Below are 19,054 nucleotides of genomic sequence, written 5' to 3'. Positions count from 1 at the left end.
GAGCCCCGGAAAACTCCCGTTTTTAAATGCGGCATTTTGGTTTGGCAGCGCAACTGTCGCATGTGTACCGATTCACGTTGTCAGAAGGAACTGGAGCAGTACGTCTGCGAGCGCGGCCAGGCGGCGATAGCCGGCGGCGGCCCATTGAGCGCGGGCGGGCGGCCGCGGCGGGAGACTTGCGGGTCAGGCTGTGGCGCCGCGTCTCCTCGGCGCGGCGTGGCGCGGCGCGGCGCGTAATTTCCAATTCCCATTCAGGCGGAGTGCTGCGTCCCAGTAAGACAATGGAGCCATCCAGCGGCGCGGGCACCCATACGCGCATTTTTCCTCTCAAAAGTAATAAACGTGTTGTCTATTTTTACGGGGCGGAATTTATAATGAGGCCCGGCGTGGGCGGGCCGGCTGACACGGGGTCACCGCGGGTCGCCCCGCCGCCGCCGCCGCCCCCGCCGCCCGCGCAGGTGCCGCGCCGGACGCGACACGCGCCCCCTGCTCTGCTGCCCGCCGTGGGCCCTCCGAGACAGTTCGGGAGGCGGCAAAGAAAACGACGAGACTTCAAAAAGTAAGTTACACGTTGTGATGGCAGACCGAGTAACTTTCATTGAATACTGCCCTGCACTTCACAGTGACGCAGATACATGAACCTAATTTTCAACATATTCACCAGATCTCTGTAAACGAGGGTCGCAACGGTCTGCCAGTCATTCAGTTACTCTACGATAAAAAGTCCGCACATTGGTCACGGAGCCATTCCAGAACCTCCTCACTGGAAAACTTGTGACTGTAGCGAATTACACGGCAAAAAAATAAATAAATAAATAAATAAATAAATAAAAATAAAAAAAGTAAAAAAAATGCACTTGCAAACACAATGTCGATTTTAATCCGATAACGGCATACGCGACCTGCGGGTAATGGATGTACAGCTAATGGTTACAAAGTCGTAACAGACTTTAGTGGCATAGCTACGAGAGCGCCATTTGCGTCTTTTAATAGGGAATGCTCGCAGCCAGAAGGCTGATGAAAACGTGTGAAGCAAGTAGGCAACCATGCCATGCCAAGGAGACAACAGACTGTTTAGTGGCATAGCTACGAGAGCGCAATTTGCGTCTTTTAATAGGGAATGCTCGCTGCCAGAAGGCTGATGAAAACGTGTGAAGCAAGTAGGCAACCATGCCATGCCAAGGAGACAACAGACTGTTTAGTGGCATAGCTACGAGAGCCCAATTTGCGTCTTTTAATAGGGAATGCTCGCAGCCAGAAGCCTGATGAAAACGTGTGAAGCAAGCAGGCAACCATGCCATGCCAAGGAGACGCACTCGTGCATCCTACAGCCAAGTGAGCGAGCATGAAAGGAGTCAAATTGTGGCCCTCTGAGTGGCGGAATGGTCCTTACGGACAGTTACCACGCAAGTTGGACATCGTGAGTCAGTTGTGGGACGATGCTGGGATCAGTGGTCACATGAATATTCTCACACCTCTAGGTGAGTGGTTAGCGTGACGGATTGCCGTCCTACGGGCCCGTGTTCGATTCCCGTCTGGGTCGGGGAATTTTCTCCGCTCAGGGACTGGGTGTTGAGCTGTCTTCATCATCATTTCATCCCCATCCGGCGCCCAGTGTGGAGTCGAATGTGATAAGACCTGCACCACGGCGACCTGACCTGGCCCGAAAGGGGTCTCCCGGCCAATGACGCCAAACGCTCATTTTCATTTCCATAGCAGGTTATGGATATTCACACAGCACAGTCGCCCGCCAGGACAGTCGTACTTTAAGGGCAGCAGTGGCAGATCGTACAGCTACCACAGCACAGATAAGAGGGCTTGTGAGCCCAGACGTGTCAACACGAACTATCGTGAACTGGTTATTATTATCAGTGGGGCAGCGGGCACGTACATCTCTAGCCCGTTTTCCACTCACGCTTCAGCATCGACGTACACGGCTCGATTGGTGCCGTCAGAAGATCAATTGGAAGATGAAATGGCGCGCCGTGATCTTCAGCAATGAAAGAAGATTTTGCTTACATGCGACTGATGGTCGTCTGCTCGTAGACATGATGAGCGCTGTCGCGTAGAGTCCAGTCGCCCAAGATACACTGGCCTCATCGCAGTTTTTACAGTCTGTGCTGCGATAAGCTACAATTCTCCTTCAGCTTGAGGAGCGCTAACCAGAGCCCGGTACGTGCAGAATGTTAGACTCGTTCTTTTGCCTTTCTTGCGAAAGGAACGTGATGTATTGTTCCAACAAGACAACTCTCGCCCGACCACTGACAGTGAAACTAAGTGTGCTCTGTGAAACGTGCAGCAACTTGCCTGGCCAGCACGATCTCCGTAGTTGTCTCCAGTCGAACACATGTGGGATATGAGGGGGCGACAAGCAACTCTTGGGACTCGTCAACCAACAATACTTACCGAACTACGTGAACAGGTCGAGCAGGCGTCGAATAATGTATCCCAGCACGGTACTGGTATTTGTACGATCGACTGGATGCCAGAGTCAATGTCTGCACCATTGCCAGTCGTGGAGGCTACACCACGTGTATAGCCTAATATGGGTGTTTCAGGATGGATCGATACCTGGCACCTCAGAACAGCTTCTGTTATTGATCTGCAAATGTTAATAATTTCATGTACTCCATTTGCACTGTTGTAGCGATAAATGGCTCTGAGCACTATGGGACTTAACATCTGTGGTCATCAGTCCCCTAGGACTTAGAACTACTTAAACCTAACTAACCTAAGGACATCACACACATCCATGCCCGAGGCAGGATTCGAACCTGCGACCGTAGCAGTCGCGCGGTTCCGGACTGAAGCGCCTAGAACCGCTCGGCCGCCGCCGCCGGCTTAGCGATAAATTTTGAGTGAATTGTAAACCTCTAAAAGAGTTTACTAATTTTTTTCCAGCTGTGTAATTTCTTAATTGCCTGCACGTTGTCTTCCGTGGTCGATATCGATGGCCTTCCATTCCCACCAGTATCACCTGCGTCTGTGGCCTTGGTCAGATTGTTAGCACCATATCACTACGGTTGGACACGACATTGCATTTGGTCCATATACCTCGAGAATGTCACGATGAATCTGTGTGCAATTTAGACGTTTTGCGCACAACAAACGTAATGTACGCCGTAATTCAGATGTGAGTACGTTTCCAGCTGCAGTGTCATTTGACGCACATACTGTGATGCGTAACATACAGAGCTCAGATGGAAACCCAGTTCTAAGCAAAGAAGGGAAAGCAGAAAGGTGGAAGGAGTATATAGAGGGTCTATACAAGGGCGATGTACTTCAGGACAATATTATGGAAATGGAAGAGGATGTAGGTGAAGATGAAATGGGAGATACGATACTGCGTGAAGAGTTTGACAGAGCACTGAAAGACCTGAGTCGAAACAAGGCCCCCGGAGTAGACAACATTCCATTGGAACTACTGACGGCCTTGGGAGAGCCAGTCCTGACAAAACTCTACCATCTGGTGAGCAAGATGTATGAAACAGGCGAAATACCCTCAGACTTCAAGAAGAATATAATAATTCCAATCCCAAAGAAAGCAGGTGTTGACAGATGTGAGAATTACCGAACAATCAGTTTAATAAGCCACAGCTGCAAAATACTAACGCGAATTATTTACAGACGAATGGAAAAACTAGTAGAAGCCGACCTCGGGGAAGATCAGTTTGGATTCCGTAGAAATACTGGAACACGTGAGGCAATACTGACCTTACGACTTATCTTAGAAGAAAGATTAAGGAAAGGCAAACCTACGTTTCTAGCATTTGTAGACTTAAAGAAAGCTTTTGACAATGTTGACTGGAATACTCTCTTTCAAATTCTGAAGGTGGCAGGGGTAAAATACAGGGAGCGAAAGGCTATTTACAATTTGTACAGAAACCAGATGGCAGTTATAAGAGTCGAGGGACATGAAAGGGAAGCAGTGGTTGGGAAGGGAGTAAGACAGGGTTGTAGCCTCTCCCCGATGTTATTCAATCTGTATATTGAGCAAGCAGTAAAGGAAACAAATGAAAAATTCGGAGTAGGTATTAAAATCCATGGTGAAGAAATAAAAACTTTGAGGTTCGCCGATGACATTGTAATTCTGTCAGAGACAGCAAAGGACTTGGAAGAGCAGTTGAATGGAATGGATGGTGTCTTGAAGGGAGGATATAAGATGAACACCAACAAAAGCAAAACGAGGATAATGGAATGTAGTCGAATTAAGTCGGGTGATGCTGAGGGAATTAGATTAGGAAATGAGACACTTAAAGTAGTAAAGGAGTTTTGCTATTTGGGGAGCAAAATAACTGATGATGGTCGAAGTAGAGAAGATATAAAATGTAGACTGGCAATGGCAAGGAAAGCGTTTCTGAAGAAGAGAAATTTGTTAACATCGAGTATAGATTTAAGTGTCAGGAAGTCATTTCTGAAAGTATTTGTATGGAGTGTAGCCATGTATGGAAGTGAAACATGGACGGTAAATAGTTTGGACAAGAAGAGAATAGAAGCTTTCGAAATGTGGTGCTACAGAAGAATGTTGAAGATTAGATGGGTAGATCACATAACTAATCAGGAGGTACTGAATAGGATTGGGGAGAAGAGGAGTTTGTGGCACAACTTGACCAGAAGAAGGGATCGGTTGGTAGGACATATTCTGAGGCATCAAGGGATCACCAATTTGGAGGGCAGCGTGGAGGGTAAAAATCGTAGAGGGAGACCAAGAGATGAATACACTAAGCAGATTCAGAAGGATGTAGGTTGCAGTAGGTACTGGGAGATGAAGAAGCTGGCACAGGATAGAGTAGTGTGGAGAGCTGCATCAAACCAGTCTCAGGACTGAAGACCACAACAACAACAACTGTGATGCGTCTGTTATTCGTACTGCAGCAGAGCTGTGTATGCAGGAAACCAGAATCTGTACTCTCTTCTGACTTTTTTTTATTTATTTACTTTTGGCTTTGGTCGGCAAAGATCGTATAGCCAAGAATAGCTACAGTGGCTGGTCCCGGCGGAGGTTCGATTCCTCCCTCGGGCATGGGTGTGTGTATTCGTCCTTAGGATAATTAAGGTTAAGTAGTGTGTAAGCTTAGGGACTGATGACCTTAGCAGTTAAGTCCCATAAGATTTCACACACATTTTAACAACAAGAGTAGCTAGAAAAGTGCCATATGAACATAATTGCAGTATCCACAATAAAACAATAAAAACGTTCGATGTAAAAACATAAGTTCTTAATGTAAAATGAAAACACTACAAGACCAACACCAGACAACCAGTAGTGCCAAAACAACTTCGGCAAACTTTTCACAAGAGAAGACTGAGAAGTGTGTGAAGCACAAAGATACTGTCAATACACAGTCTCTTCGGAAATTCCCCTTACAAACTTCTGGGACTTGTAGAGGAGACTGAGTGGATAATAGTACGGAAAGGTACTACTGTTTCCGTGCTACAGACATTCGAAAACATGTTCGTAACACGAATGGCTCAAATGGCTCTGAGCACTATGGGACTCGACTGCTGTGGTCATAAGTCCCCTAGAACTTAGAACTACTTAAACCTAACTAACCTAAGGACATCACACACATCCATGCCCGAGGCAGGATTCGAACCTGTGACTGTAGCGGCCGTGCGGTTCCAGACTGTAGCGCCGTTAACCGCTCGGCCACTCCGGCCGGCGTTCGTAACACGGCCACTTTTACAAGTAATTGGTTAGGCGTGACCCAGTAAATCACTTGTTTTATAGTTCTACTCATTAATAGCTAAAGAAACTGCTCGTGTACTCACTGACGGGTTGTCTTCAACGTGATGCAGTAAGGCCCCTACCAATTCGGGTGTGCGGCAGCTCTTCCGTTAGCCTGAGCTTCGCCATTCACAAGGATCATGTCAGTGTATTCTGCAAATGTGCACTTACAAACAAGTGAATGAGGCTCGACCCAGGTGAGAGAGGTAGGATAGACATAAAATAACATCATCAGATCCAACATACCACCCTCCCCCCACCATGACTACCCTTTTGCATACCTATCTAGCAACAGGTTTTCAGACGGCTGTACCACGAAACGGTGCGTTTCCGGACATGGTTTCCTATTTATAGTGTTATATACTCGCTCCCCCCTACAGGTCCTAGAAGTTTGTAACAGGAATTTACGAACACTCTGCATGAAAAACGCACACACACTAAAATGGGACCCAGATTTCGAACCGTGCCGCTGCCAGAGGAGGATAACATCATGACATCCGCAGCAACTTATAATTGAAAGATTGGACAACGGTGTGGTTCACAAAGAGGAGTTCTTAATACCAAGTAAAAGAAAAAAAAAAAGACAGACGTTCCAGTTTTCGAACCAGGCTGGTTCCATGGGAGGACAAGATCCATACAACTTATAGGACAAAGCAGGATACCGCCGTGTTTTAAATAGTTCACGACCAAATAATACCTCGGTGAAGCAAAGCAGTAAAGCAGGGGGTAGCCTTTTCAATCAATTTTTTGTACAAGACCTCCTATGCTCTCATCTGATAATGCGCCACTGTTTTTGCGGAATGGTCTTAGCGTAGGACGACATGTGTAACTTACTTTTTGAAGTCCCCACGTGCAAATACGTGAGGAGTGACGATGCCAGATAACGAGAACGGTGACGGGCTAGGACTACAAAATAGCGGTGGCGTAACACTACGGACTAGTATGAATAACGTAATGTTAATAAAACTCCCAAAGTTGTATTTCAGATTCGCTTATTATGCCACAAATGATTTCGTTCTGAATGAATATCGTCAGATGACGTCGAAAATTCACCAACAGTATTCGTAAATAACTCTCACAGACTGGCAGAAACGTGTCGCTGTCACGACTCAAAAATATCTAACGTATCTTTTAGCTTTACGCCTGGCGATTAGGCATTTTTGAATCATGACACCGGCACCTGTCAGCACCTTTGTGAAAATTAGTTACGAACACTGTTGGTGAATTTTCGACATCATCTGAGGATGTTAATTTAGAACGAAACGGTTGGTGGTGAAGTAATAAGGAACTGAAACACAACGGGAGTAGTTTTTATTGTCTTCGAATTCCCTGGAGCGGATATAAATTACAAAGGCAGCTGCATAATCTGTAATATCTTGGAAATCAATTAGTAGTGGAAAATGAAGAAATTCCCTAAGGTAGGTTCGCAATTTAAAAGAAATTTTCTTGACATTTCATTGGGAAATGCTTAACACTAAGAACAGCCATGTAAAAGATGCCTTCCGCATCCCGATCGGCCGCCGTGTCATGTTCAGCCCTTAGGCGTCACTGGATGCGGGTGTGGAGGGGCGTGTGGTCAGCACGCCGCTCTCCCGGCCGTCGTCAGTTTACGAGACCCCAGTCGCTACTTCTCAGTCAAGTAGCTCCTAAATCTGCCTCAGAAGGGCTGAGTGCTCCCCGCTTGCCAACAGCATTCGACCGATCAGATGGTCACCCGACAGCGCTTTACTTCGGTGATCTGATGGGAACCGGTGTTACCGCTACAACAAAGTCTTTGGCATGATCATAATATTAGGAAGAAAAACAAAATTATATTTATTTGGTCGCAAACCGGCTTTCGGCATCTCGGGCCATCATGAGGTGAAACCGAATTTCGCAAGCATGGATATACATTGCGTGCGACGTACATAGATCTTATTTGTTCAGAAGATACAAAAACGATAAATTTTTTTGCTACATATAAATAATTACATAAACTAAAAAAGTGGGGAGACAACTTTTTGTGTGGAGATACATTTAATAGCTAATGAGGAATGAGATGAATTTACAGCATGAATTTAGTGTTTTTAACGAAGTTGAAAAAGGAAAATAAGTGCCTTCATTTAATGATAAGCTGGCATTCTGCGTCATGTGTTTGTTGATTTTCAGTATTTTCTGTAGTGTCATCTTTCTGCTTTTCTTAACAGAATGTAAAACATCACATTCTGCGTCATATGACTGGTTTTCTGTGAAAACGTTATCAGCAAAGCTATGAGTCACGAGACTTTATAATCCACATGCAGCTTATGAACAGAATAACAGTTTCGTGCACTTCACTGTAAATGTAGAACGCTGACAACATAATGTTCTAATTTTGATAAGTTGTGAGTAGAATTAGGGATGCGCCAGAGGTTGTCGCACGAAACAACAGACAGGTGTTTTGAAAGCCTCGGACATGAGCTATAAGCTATTACACCGTAGAATCTTCTTATGGAGGCGTGGCTCATGATATTGGGGGGGGGGGGGGGGGCTGGTTAAGGACAGGCGTCAAGCGACAAGAAACAGGCGTGGTGCTTCACTCGTACATAGGGTCTGTAGGAAGGCCTGCAGGTGTCAGCTCCACCCGAGAAGCGCTTAGTCACTACGCGTCTCTGTGTCTGAGCTGCTTCCACGAGTTACTGCCCTCTCGATGTCGCTGCTTTTCAGCCGTCTTCTCCGTCAACTAATGTGAAGTGTTCCTTACTGCTTTCCCACTGACTCCTGTCCATGCGTCTTTTTGTTGGGTTACTCTAGCTTTCATGGCGCTTGTGATTGTTAAGACTGAGATCATTGATCTTACGTTACTAAACACCTATGTGTTCGTATAAAGGTTCTATGAAGATTATGTGGCGTTATTCACGTTCAAGGCAAAACTTTCTTCTATCAATAATACTAATCAATAATCGCATTAACGTTCACCGCAACAGTAGTATTTATTGTAGTAGTATTAAAACGGAATTAGTTTCCGCACCCCGTCAAAAAGGCGAGATTAATCATTGATGCTTATCTTCAGACATAACACCAAGCTTTAAAAATATTTTTTGCAATCTAAGCTACCTCAAATTGAGGATATGTACGCTGTTACTATCCTTTATTTCTGAAACCTGTCCGACCAGCCACTTATAGCGGGACTACAGTTTAATGTGGAATTCATGCAGTGCACGATTTCTGTACAGAAAGCATAGACAAAGTTAGAGAAAGGTCAACTGCCAGAAAACGTCTGTTAGCCAACAAGGAATCGAACTACAGAACTCTGCGTCTGCACTGTTGAGAAGTACCCGGGCGCCAACCTCGCGTACATTAACGCCAGCGTTTAAATTAGCAATGTACCTACAATGAAATAACCGCTCCTGCCCGCAGTTTTAAGCTGGCGGGAGGTACATCATTAGACGATGCTTCATTCTTCAGGCAAATAACAACAAATACTTCGCATGAATTCGCCTTACACTGACATTTTACACGATTAATGCAAGTTACGCTTCCATTTTACAGTGGTGACTGAGCTTCCATTTCCACTCAGTCCCACATTGCACTGTTAACAGCTGTTTTCATACCCGCTTCATGTCACACAAAGTACATCAAAGTTGATATATTTTCAAATGCGATTTTTTTTACTATTTTTTTCATGTGCTGCGTTATGTGCTTATAACAATTCGTATTAACTTGGCAAATTTTCGATAGAATAAGAAAATTAAATATGTGCTTATATATTTAAGGGATTTTTATGTTCCGTAACCACAAGGTGATAGCATTTGTATATATATGATTATTGGTGAAACTGTGATATGTGATTACCTATGTAACTGTGGTAAACACAGTAGGAAAACGAGTTACAATATTGTTCAAAGGAATAAGAAATGACTCAGCTTTCTCTTCATCCCTATGGATATGACAGGTTGCTTACGGAACTTCATTGGTAAATCCAATAACGAACTGTAATACTTGACTAACATATTTTAAAGTAATGGCAATTAAAGTTTTCCTTTTTCACTTTGTGTTATTTTGAGATCCGAAGATGATCACATTGTGATCGAAAGTAGTCATCATAAAATTAAATGTGGTACTTAGACAGTGAAAGTAAGGATAAACTCAAATAAATGTATATATTTATAATGTCTATGTGTTAATTTTTTTGCTTTCAGCAAGATGACAGTTTTATACTATTACATCGTGTGCATACGATGAACTTCAAACCCTTTTTTTTTTTTCTTCTTCTTCTACGCTTGCATTTTTCAAACTCTAAAAGCCACAGTACGGAGCTAAGGACGGGGTGTCTTTTGTTGGTGTTTTGTTCAATTCTGAGCCTTACGGAAAAAAATGAGTACATGCCCATTTTCAGTATCTGCATTTTCCTTTCTCTCGGGTCTGTGAATGTAGATGGGTTTACTATTTTGACGTTGGATCAGGAATCGTGTTCTAAATACTGGATCAGATCCATCAGAAAAGAAAAAGAAGATGACAATTTAGCGTCCCGTCGTCCACTTGCTCATTAGAATAAGAGTCGCCGATGAAAATCGACATTGTGTAGATAAATTAATTAGGTAAAAAAAACACAGAAAAACTTAAATGAGTGCTTTCCTATGTACAGGAGGGTTAGATACAGTCTGAAAAGCTTGTAAGGGTGTAGCTACACTTTAGGTTCTGCTGAGAAATAACAGAAAAGAAAACGATTCGCCGGCCGCTGGTGGCCGAGCGGTTCTGGCGCTACAGTCTGGAACCGCGCGACCGCTACGGTCGCAGGTTCGAATCCTGCCTCGGGCATGGATGTGTGTGTTGTCCTTAGGTTAGTTAGGTTTAAGTAGTTCTAAGTTCTAGGGGACTTATGACCTCAGCAGTTGAGTCCCATAGTGCTCAGAGCCATTTGAACCATTTTGAAAACGATTCGCTACGTTGGGCCGTTTCCTTGTTAATTAGCACTGAAGTAGATGTAGATGTAGAAGTTAGCCAATCAGGCCGTTTCGCGCACAAATTCAATCGGCTCGCCAGATACAATTAGTGTCACTAGTTTTCATAGTGCAGATAAAAAAGCACGAGACTCTCAGCCTTTGGTTCGGGTTCGATCCTTACTACCGTGCCATATCTAATTTTTGTGTCGTTCTCTTGCTCGGTCTTAGGAAAACAAACGAAGCACAAGCTTGACGACACAATGTCTGGTAGACCGATTGAATTTCCCCCCGCAACGGCCTGATGGCTAACTTCAGTGCTGATTAACTCGGAAACGGCATAACATATCAAAGTTTTTCTTAACAACTGTATCTCAGTACAACTTATCCTGAAATACCCTTACAAGCATTTCAGATTGGTTCTGACCACCCTGTATGCCAAACATTGAATATGACTGATTTTCCTAAAATGTATAGAACACTGTTTTCTTAGAATTCTTAAATGTATGCTTTGCGCGTCGCCGTTTAGCCCTTTCTCAGTTGCTTCATCCTATCGACATGATAATAAACTTAAACAAACTAGCTACTGTCAAGTATGAGGTGATAGTATGTTGGAGGATACTGAAAATCGTATACCAAGGAACTGTCCCTGGCGATAAAAGAATATTTTGAACTTGAAACACGACATTTATCAGAAAACAATATCCAACGGTAGTGAAAAAAAACCACACACACGAATATCAGTAACACTTGTATTTGTGGTATATGAGTACGGTACCTACCTTTCACTCCTGTGTTATTGTTCTTCTTGATGCATTGCAGTGTGGATCAGGACAGCCGCGGGCCATTGGAGTTATTGTTACAGCGTATCCTAAAGGGCCCCCAGGGGGTTAATAATATTGTCAGACCTCAGTACATTGATCGCCTGACGCATGTATTGGCTTATTGTCAACATGAGAAATACTTTAGATGGCTCCCAAAATATTCTCAATATTGTCTGTACGTACCGCGTGTTGGAGGACGGCCGGCCGAAGTGGCCGTGCGGTTCTAGGCGCTGCAGTGTGGAACCGCGAGACCGCTACGGTCGCAGGTTCGAATCCTGCCTCGGGCATGGATATATGTGATGTCCTTAGGTTAGTTAGGTTTAACTAGTTCTACGTTCTAGGGGATTAATGACCTCAGAAGTTGAGTCCCATAGTGTTCAGAGCCATTTTGTGGGAGGACGTTTATTGACGGTTTGACAGTATTCGGAAATCTGATGTTTACAGATCTTAACCCTCCGTTACTCGCGCGAAAATTCGTGACATCGTCACTCGCGCGGATGACTGGTGTCATCCACAAAGCAAGTGGACTATTTGTATACTTTGAACGGTCTTTATGATTTTTTATTAAATCTAAAAAAAATGGTTCAAATGGCTCTGAGCACTATGGGACTCAACTGCTGAGGTCATTAGTCCCCTAGAACTTAGAACTAGTTAAACCTAAGTAACCTAAGGACATCACAAACATCCATGCCCGAGGCAGGATTCGAACCCGCGACCGTAGCGGTCTTGCGGTTCCAGACTGCAGCGCCTTTAACCGCACGGCTACTTCGGCTGGCAAATCTAAATATAATGCATTTAATGTTTGTACACAGTATAATATATTCTAACGTTTGAAACAGTTTGACCATTCGAAGAACAATATCTTCAGCTAAATTACTGGCATTACATGGTCCCTCTTGTTGCTTACCGATTTACTGTTCTAAATTCAAAGTGTAAGCTGTTTTTACATCAACCAAAACGAACATTTTTAACCCATACTTTGCTGGTTTGCTAAGATTATATTGCCTGAAAGGGCAGTTTCCTCTAAATGCCAAAAGCTGTTCGTCAACAGTAAGATATTCACTAGGTGAAAAATAGTTTTGGCAATTGTTCGTGAATAGTTCAAGTACCTCTCTGATAGCGCAGATAGCAGCCAACTTGTCAATATCTCTGCGAACACCTCTATCACGGATATTATCAAACCTCAGTCATCTCAACAGAAACCTAAATCGAATTTCACTTATGCATAAATAACATGATTCAAGTCTATTTCCCTTTGAGTTATCACACAATTTCGATATACTTTTCCTAGAATATCTCAAAGATCCACATAGATATAACAACCCAATGAAAGCTCTGGTCTTTATCGCATCTGTTTCTTTAGCGTCCCTTTGCCTAGAGAAGTTACCACGAACTTAATTGATGTATATATTAGTGGATGATGCGATAATGCTTATTATGTTTTCATCCAAGAACAAATTCAGAATTTCTATTTCTGTCTTTTTTATACGAGCTTGATTTTTTGGTCCAGGTAAATGCGTAATAAAATTACAAGATCTGCTTCTAACACTGGTAGTATATTTACTTTTCCTCCGTTTAGTTATTCCATCTTTCCCTAAAAATGTGCATCCTCTCTAGTTACTTCTTCCTGTGATTCACATTCATCATTTTCTGACACTTCTTGTTCTGCTCCTGAATCATGACCGCTTTCATGAACAGAATCCTCAGTCTCTGAGTCAGCGCTACCACTGTGAGCATCTTCATCGCTCAGATCGTTGAACCATTCGAACCATACATTAGGATCTCTACTAAACTGTCCGATGTTTTTTGCCTTCGACATTTCATTCACAATTTAAAAATAAAGAGAATACTAGGTAACATGGAAGGTAACTGCAATCAGTTTCAATACGTTTAAATTTACGCACATGAAAGATCGGTTGAATCTAGGAAAGCAATAAAGTAATACAGACTTACTTTGTTTCAGATTGTGGCAGAAAATCTCGCGCGGATGACAAGTGTCCTGCAGACTATAATAATGTTTCATAAACATTGTATCTTTCGTAAGTGAAAGCCGAGAATGGTTGGAGTTAACAGCCGGAGAGTCAACAGAAAGGCACTGAAAATGGCGCGAACTCAGCCCAGCCCTGTCAGACAAAATTGAGAGGGAAAATAATGTGGATAACGAGTGTCATCCGCGCGAGCAACGGAGGGTTAATGAACAAGCTACACGGCCATAGTGTGTAGTGTTCACGTTTTCAGCTATTTTTTGTTCCTTTTGCCAGATGTTCTATTTCTAAAATGAAAGAAGGGTCGATGGTTGAATTTATCGAGCGCTACAGGAGAAATAAATCACTGTGGAAACAGTGTTCAAGGGAGTATATGGAGGAAAAAACAATTCCTTTGAGGAATTACTGAGTATACACAGAAAACAGTTTTGTATGCCTGTGCAGGGTTAATCATTGAACCAGATGGTGATAGTTAAAAGGCAGCTACTCACGGAGGTATAGTGTGAGCTGCAGCTATCATGCGGCAGCGAAACTTGGAATATATACTAACGTGTTAATGCGGAAATGATTTACGCTGGAAAAAAATTAGTTCCTATTTTGGCCACCAGGTGTAACCTGGCGCTGAACGGCATCTCCTCGACGTCTCCGGTGCTCATATTGGACAAACTGTGCACCGTATTTTACGGGCTATAAGACGCTACGGTCTATAAGACGCATCTTAATTTTTAAGAATTTTTAAGTAACATTTTTACCATTTTTATTATTAGGTTGGAAAGCCAGAGTAACCCTTAAAATCCCCGAAAATCACCGTCTGAATTTCGTTCTTGTTCTTGTACTTCTTCTTGTTCTTCTTCTTCCGCTTCGTCATCGCTGTTGTTCACTTCATATATGAGATGGTCCTAACTGCCATCGAGAGCGTTACTTACGCCACACTTCATGAAAGATTTAATAATAATGTATAACTCCAGACCACGACTGTTTTATCTACTGACACACTTGTTTGATTGTAAGTCGTTTTAAAGCTCCTTCCAGCGTAAATTCATGTCGTGTTTCATCCATCATCCTTTTGTTCCATTGCTCTTTCAAATGCACTTTAAATGGTTTTTTTTATCGAGACCTCATGAGGTTGCACGTGTGAAGTAAGTCTTCCCGAAATAACAGCAATCTCTGTATTTGCCCATCTCAGTTTCCCTTTCACAGAATTTTTTAAATGACTACTAAACTGATCTAGAACTGTTCAGAAAAGCTCCTTTCCTTCTCTCCCACATTATTTTAATCCAAAATTTCGTGTATCCAACCCTTGTCACGTAGACTACGTGATCTTCAATACCTGGCGGTATTCTAGAAGGTTTTGTCATTATTTTCTGCTTGAAAATTATCATTGGGTTAAGTTTAGTGCCGTCAGAAAACGGTGCATTTTTTCAAGCCCACACGTTTTTATAGTTACAGTTTTAGCACCATTCACGGCAACAGTTCTGTTACTCGGCACATCAAATATCTGAGCATTTTCTGAGGTATTTTGGTTTTGGTTCGCATGCTAAGTCCGTGACGCTTCATAAACCTGTAGAAACCTGTAGCACCAACCAACACCATCCTTAAAGTCTGTTATGTTCCACTGTAACGTTATCTTACGAGCGTTTATTTGAATCATTTCTGTATTAATTCTAGTGCCCTTTTGACGGTGCCCTTGAATCCATTCCAGTACGTTATCTTCTAGTTTTGGCCATTTTCCATTCAGTCCTCTATCGGCACAATGCTGCTCAGCCGCTCTCTCTCCATCTCCTTCTGTATTTGCTATTACTTTCAATTTATTGCCCGCATCACATGAATACCGTTAATTTTTTTCCGTTACAAAATTAGCTACTAACAAATATATTGTGCAGTTATCGATAACGCAAATCACTTTCAGTTAAAGTTCACTGGCACCGTAGACTGCAATAACGCATCATAGGCTAGACAGTGTTCTGGGTTTGTGATGGCGGGGCGGGTTGGAGACAGTGTTAGAAAATTTGTGAATCCCCGTAACTCATATTCGTCACATCGTTGCAATGCTGCTGCCAGTTGAATCCAATGTTGCCAGATAGAGATAGGTTTCCCACGGCGTCGAGTATATGGCCATTTTCAAGACTGGTGGGAATTTTGAATCAAACACTGGACATTTTTACATTAATTTCGAGTATAAGACGCTCCTGAATTTTGGAGGCAATTTTTCGAAGAAAAATGTGCGTTTCATAGTACGTAAAATACGGAAAGCGTATAAGATTAACATTAAATCTTTCTCATTCGTTTCACTTTTCTTTCCCACGTCCCATTCCTGATCAATTACATATAGAACATTGATACAGGTTATTGTTGCATTCATAGCGCACCTGCTGGCTGAAATTGGAACTAATTTTTTTCCGCCGTAAATTGTTTCCTCATCAACGCATTGAAATATATACCAAGTTTCGCTCTCATACGATATTTACACTGGACCTCTGTGAGTACCTGTATTTTAATTGTAACCACCCAGTATTTACGCATTTAGGGTAGTTTCTATATCGAAAAGTACGTCATACCTACGCAGTGACTAGTAAGAGATCTTGTAAATGCATGTCAGGCTCACCATAAAGCTTAAAAAGTTTTAAGTTAATTATCTGAATATATCCGTGCACTGCTGTTATAGGACTGCAACTGAAGCATTAGAATAAACCGTCTGTCGCCAGAAATCTGAGAGTTACTCTGACTCTTTCCTCTACAGTCACTGTCTCCAGAGTGACTTATTAAACCAATAGTTCGGTAATTTTCACATCTGTCAACACCTGTTTTCTTTGGGATTGGAATTATTACATTCTTCTTGAAGTCTGAGGGTATTTCGCTTGTCTCATACTTCTTGCTCACCAGATGGTAGAGTTTTGTCAGGACTGGTTCTTCCAAGGCTCTCAGTAGTTCTAATGGAATGTTGTCTACTCCCGGAGCTTTGTTTCGACTTAGGTCTTTCAGTGCTCTATCAAACTCTTCACGCACAGTAACATATCTCCCATTTTATCTTCATCTACATCCTCTTCCATTTCCATAATACGAGGTGCATTCAAGTTCGAAGGCCTCCGATTTTTTTTCTCCGGACTGGAAAGAGATAGAAACTTGCGCATTGTTTTAAAATGAGGCCGCGTTCATTGTCAATACGTCCCAGAGATGGCAGCACTGTACGGCAGATGGAATTTTACCGCCAGCGGCGAGAATGAGAACTGTTTTAAATACTTAAAATGGCGACGTTTTCGTTACTTGAACAGCGTGCAATCATTCGTTTTCTGAATTTGTGTGGTGTGAAACCAATTGAAATTCATCGACAGTTGAAGGAGACATGTGGTGATGGAGTTATGGATGTGTCGAAAGTGTGTTCGTGGGTGCGACAGTTTAATGAAGGCAGAACATTGTGTGACAACAAACCGAAACAACCTCAGGCTCGTACAAGCCGGTCTGACGACATGATCGAGAAAGTGGAGAGAATTGTTTTGGGGGATCGCCGAATGACTGTTGAACAGATTGCCTCCAGAGTTGGCATTTCTGTGGGTTCTGTGCACACAATCCTGCATGACGACCTGAAAATGCGAAAAGTGTCATCCAGGTGGGTGCCACGAGTGCTGACGGACGACCACATGGCTGCCCATGTGGCATGTTGCCAAGCAATGTTGAGGCGCAACGACAGCATGAATGGGACTTTCTTTTCGTCGGTTGTGACAATGGATGAGACGTGGATGCCATTTTTCAATCCAGAAACAAAGCGCCAGTCATCTCAATGGAAGCACACAGATTCACCGCCACCAAAAAAATTTCCAGTAACCACCAGTGCTGAAAAAATGATGGTGTCCATGTTCTGGGACAGCGAGGGCGTAATCCTTACCCATTGCGTTCCAAAGGGCACTACAGTAACAGGTGCATCCTACGAAAATGTTTTGAAGAACAAATTCCTTCCTGCACTGCAACAAAAACGTCCGGGAAAGGCTGCGCGTGTGCTGTTTCACCAAGACAACGCACCCGCACATCGAGCTAACGTTACGCAACAGTTTCTTCGTGATAACAACTTTGAAGTGATTCCTCATGCTCCCTACTCACCTGACCTGGCTGCTAGTGACTTTTGGCTTTTTCCAACAATGAAAGACACTCTCTGTGGCCGCACATTCACCAGCCATGCTACTATTGCCTCAGCGATTTTCCAGTGGTCGAAACAGACTCTTAAAGAAGCCTTCGCCGCTGCCATGGAATCATGGCGTCAGCGTTGTGAAAAATGTGTACGTCTGTAGGGCGTTTACGTCGAGAAGTAACGCCAGTTTTATCGATTTCGGGTGAGTAGTTAATTAGAAAAATAATCGGAGGCCTTAGAACTTGAATGCACCTCGTATTGTCCTCAAGTACATCGTCCTTTTATAGACCCTCTGTATACTCTTTTCACCTTTTTGCTTTCCTTTCTTTGCTTGGAACTGGGTTTCCATCTGAGCTCTTGTTATTCATATAAGTGGTTCTCTTTTCTCCTAAGGTGTCTTTAATTTTCCTGTAGGCATTATCTACTTACCCCTAGTAAGGTATGCCTCTACTTCGTTACATTTGTCCTCTAGCCATCTCCCTGCTTAGCCATTTTGCACTTTCTGTCGATCTCATTTTTGAGACGTTTGTATTCCTTTTTGCCTGCTTCATTTACTGCATTTTTATATTTTCTCCTTTCATCAGTTAAATTCAATATATCTTCTGTTACCCAAGTATTTCTACTAACCCTTCGTCTTTTTACCTACTTGATCCTCTGCTGCCTTCACTATTTCATGCCTCAAAGCTACCCATTCTTTTCAGTTTTTTTATCGTATCAACATTAATATTAGAGGAGTCATCCCAGAATTGTTTGTCAGATTTTTAGGGTCCATGGTTCTGATTTCAGCTCGTAAATCTACAAACGTCTAGCCCCGCGTCATTCCCAACCAGTCTCGTCTCCGTTTCCTCTTCTTCGTTGGATTCTGTTGTTGCTTGGTAATAGGTAAGGAGAGACGAAAAAGTTTTCGTTCGAAGGCCGTTCAGTCCTGAATCGGTATGACAGTCAGGCCAAATCGTCGTGAGCATTGATGTAATCATCGACGCACCAGGTTGAAGCTATCCGTTCGGTAAAAGACCGTTCCTGCTGCATGAAGTAGCCTGTAACTGCCTGCTGCGCTTCCTTGTCCGACCAAAATGGATCTGAGCACTATGGGAATCTGAGGTCATGAGTGCCCTAGAAATTAGAACTACTGAAACATACTTCCCGCGTGTGATTATCCCAGCGGTCTGAAGCACTGAAGTCATGGACTGTGCGGCTGGTTGCGGCGGAGGTTCGACTCCTCCCTCGGGCATGGGTGTGTGGTTTTGTCCTTAGGATAATTTAGGTTAAGTAGAGTGTAAGCTTAGGGACTGATAACCCTAGCAGTTAAGTCCCATAAGATTTCACACACATTTGAACGTTGTTTTTTTTTTTTTTTTTTTTTTAAGCATACCAACCTAAGGACATCACACACATCCTTGCCCGAGGCAGGATTCGAACCTGCGACCGTAGCGGTCGCTCGGTTCCAGACTGAATCGTCTGACCAGAATCGTCGACCCATCAAGGTCTTCTTT

At 43.2% G+C, this 19,054-nt stretch overlaps 1 protein-coding gene across 1 annotated transcript in view; it reads left to right on the top strand.

The window, feature by feature from the left end:
• Positions 1-374: 374 nt before the first annotated feature.
• LOC126235016 (WAS/WASL-interacting protein family member 3-like) overlaps positions 375-19,054 on the top strand; it is a 42,520-nt gene continuing 23,840 nt past the window's right edge. The window contains exons 1-2 of the mRNA XM_049943751.1: positions 375-559; positions 14,047-14,113. Coding sequence (XP_049799708.1) covers positions 375-559; positions 14,047-14,113 — 252 coding nt within the window. The remainder of the gene's footprint in view (positions 560-14,046; positions 14,114-19,054) is intronic.

This window comes from Schistocerca nitens, chromosome 2 (assembly GCF_023898315.1).
Source record: "Schistocerca nitens isolate TAMUIC-IGC-003100 chromosome 2, iqSchNite1.1, whole genome shotgun sequence".
NCBI classification, from domain to species: Eukaryota; Metazoa; Arthropoda; class Insecta; order Orthoptera; family Acrididae; genus Schistocerca; species Schistocerca nitens.
The sequence above is the reverse complement of the archived record's forward strand: the minus strand, read 5'-3'. Positions and strand labels throughout refer to the sequence as shown.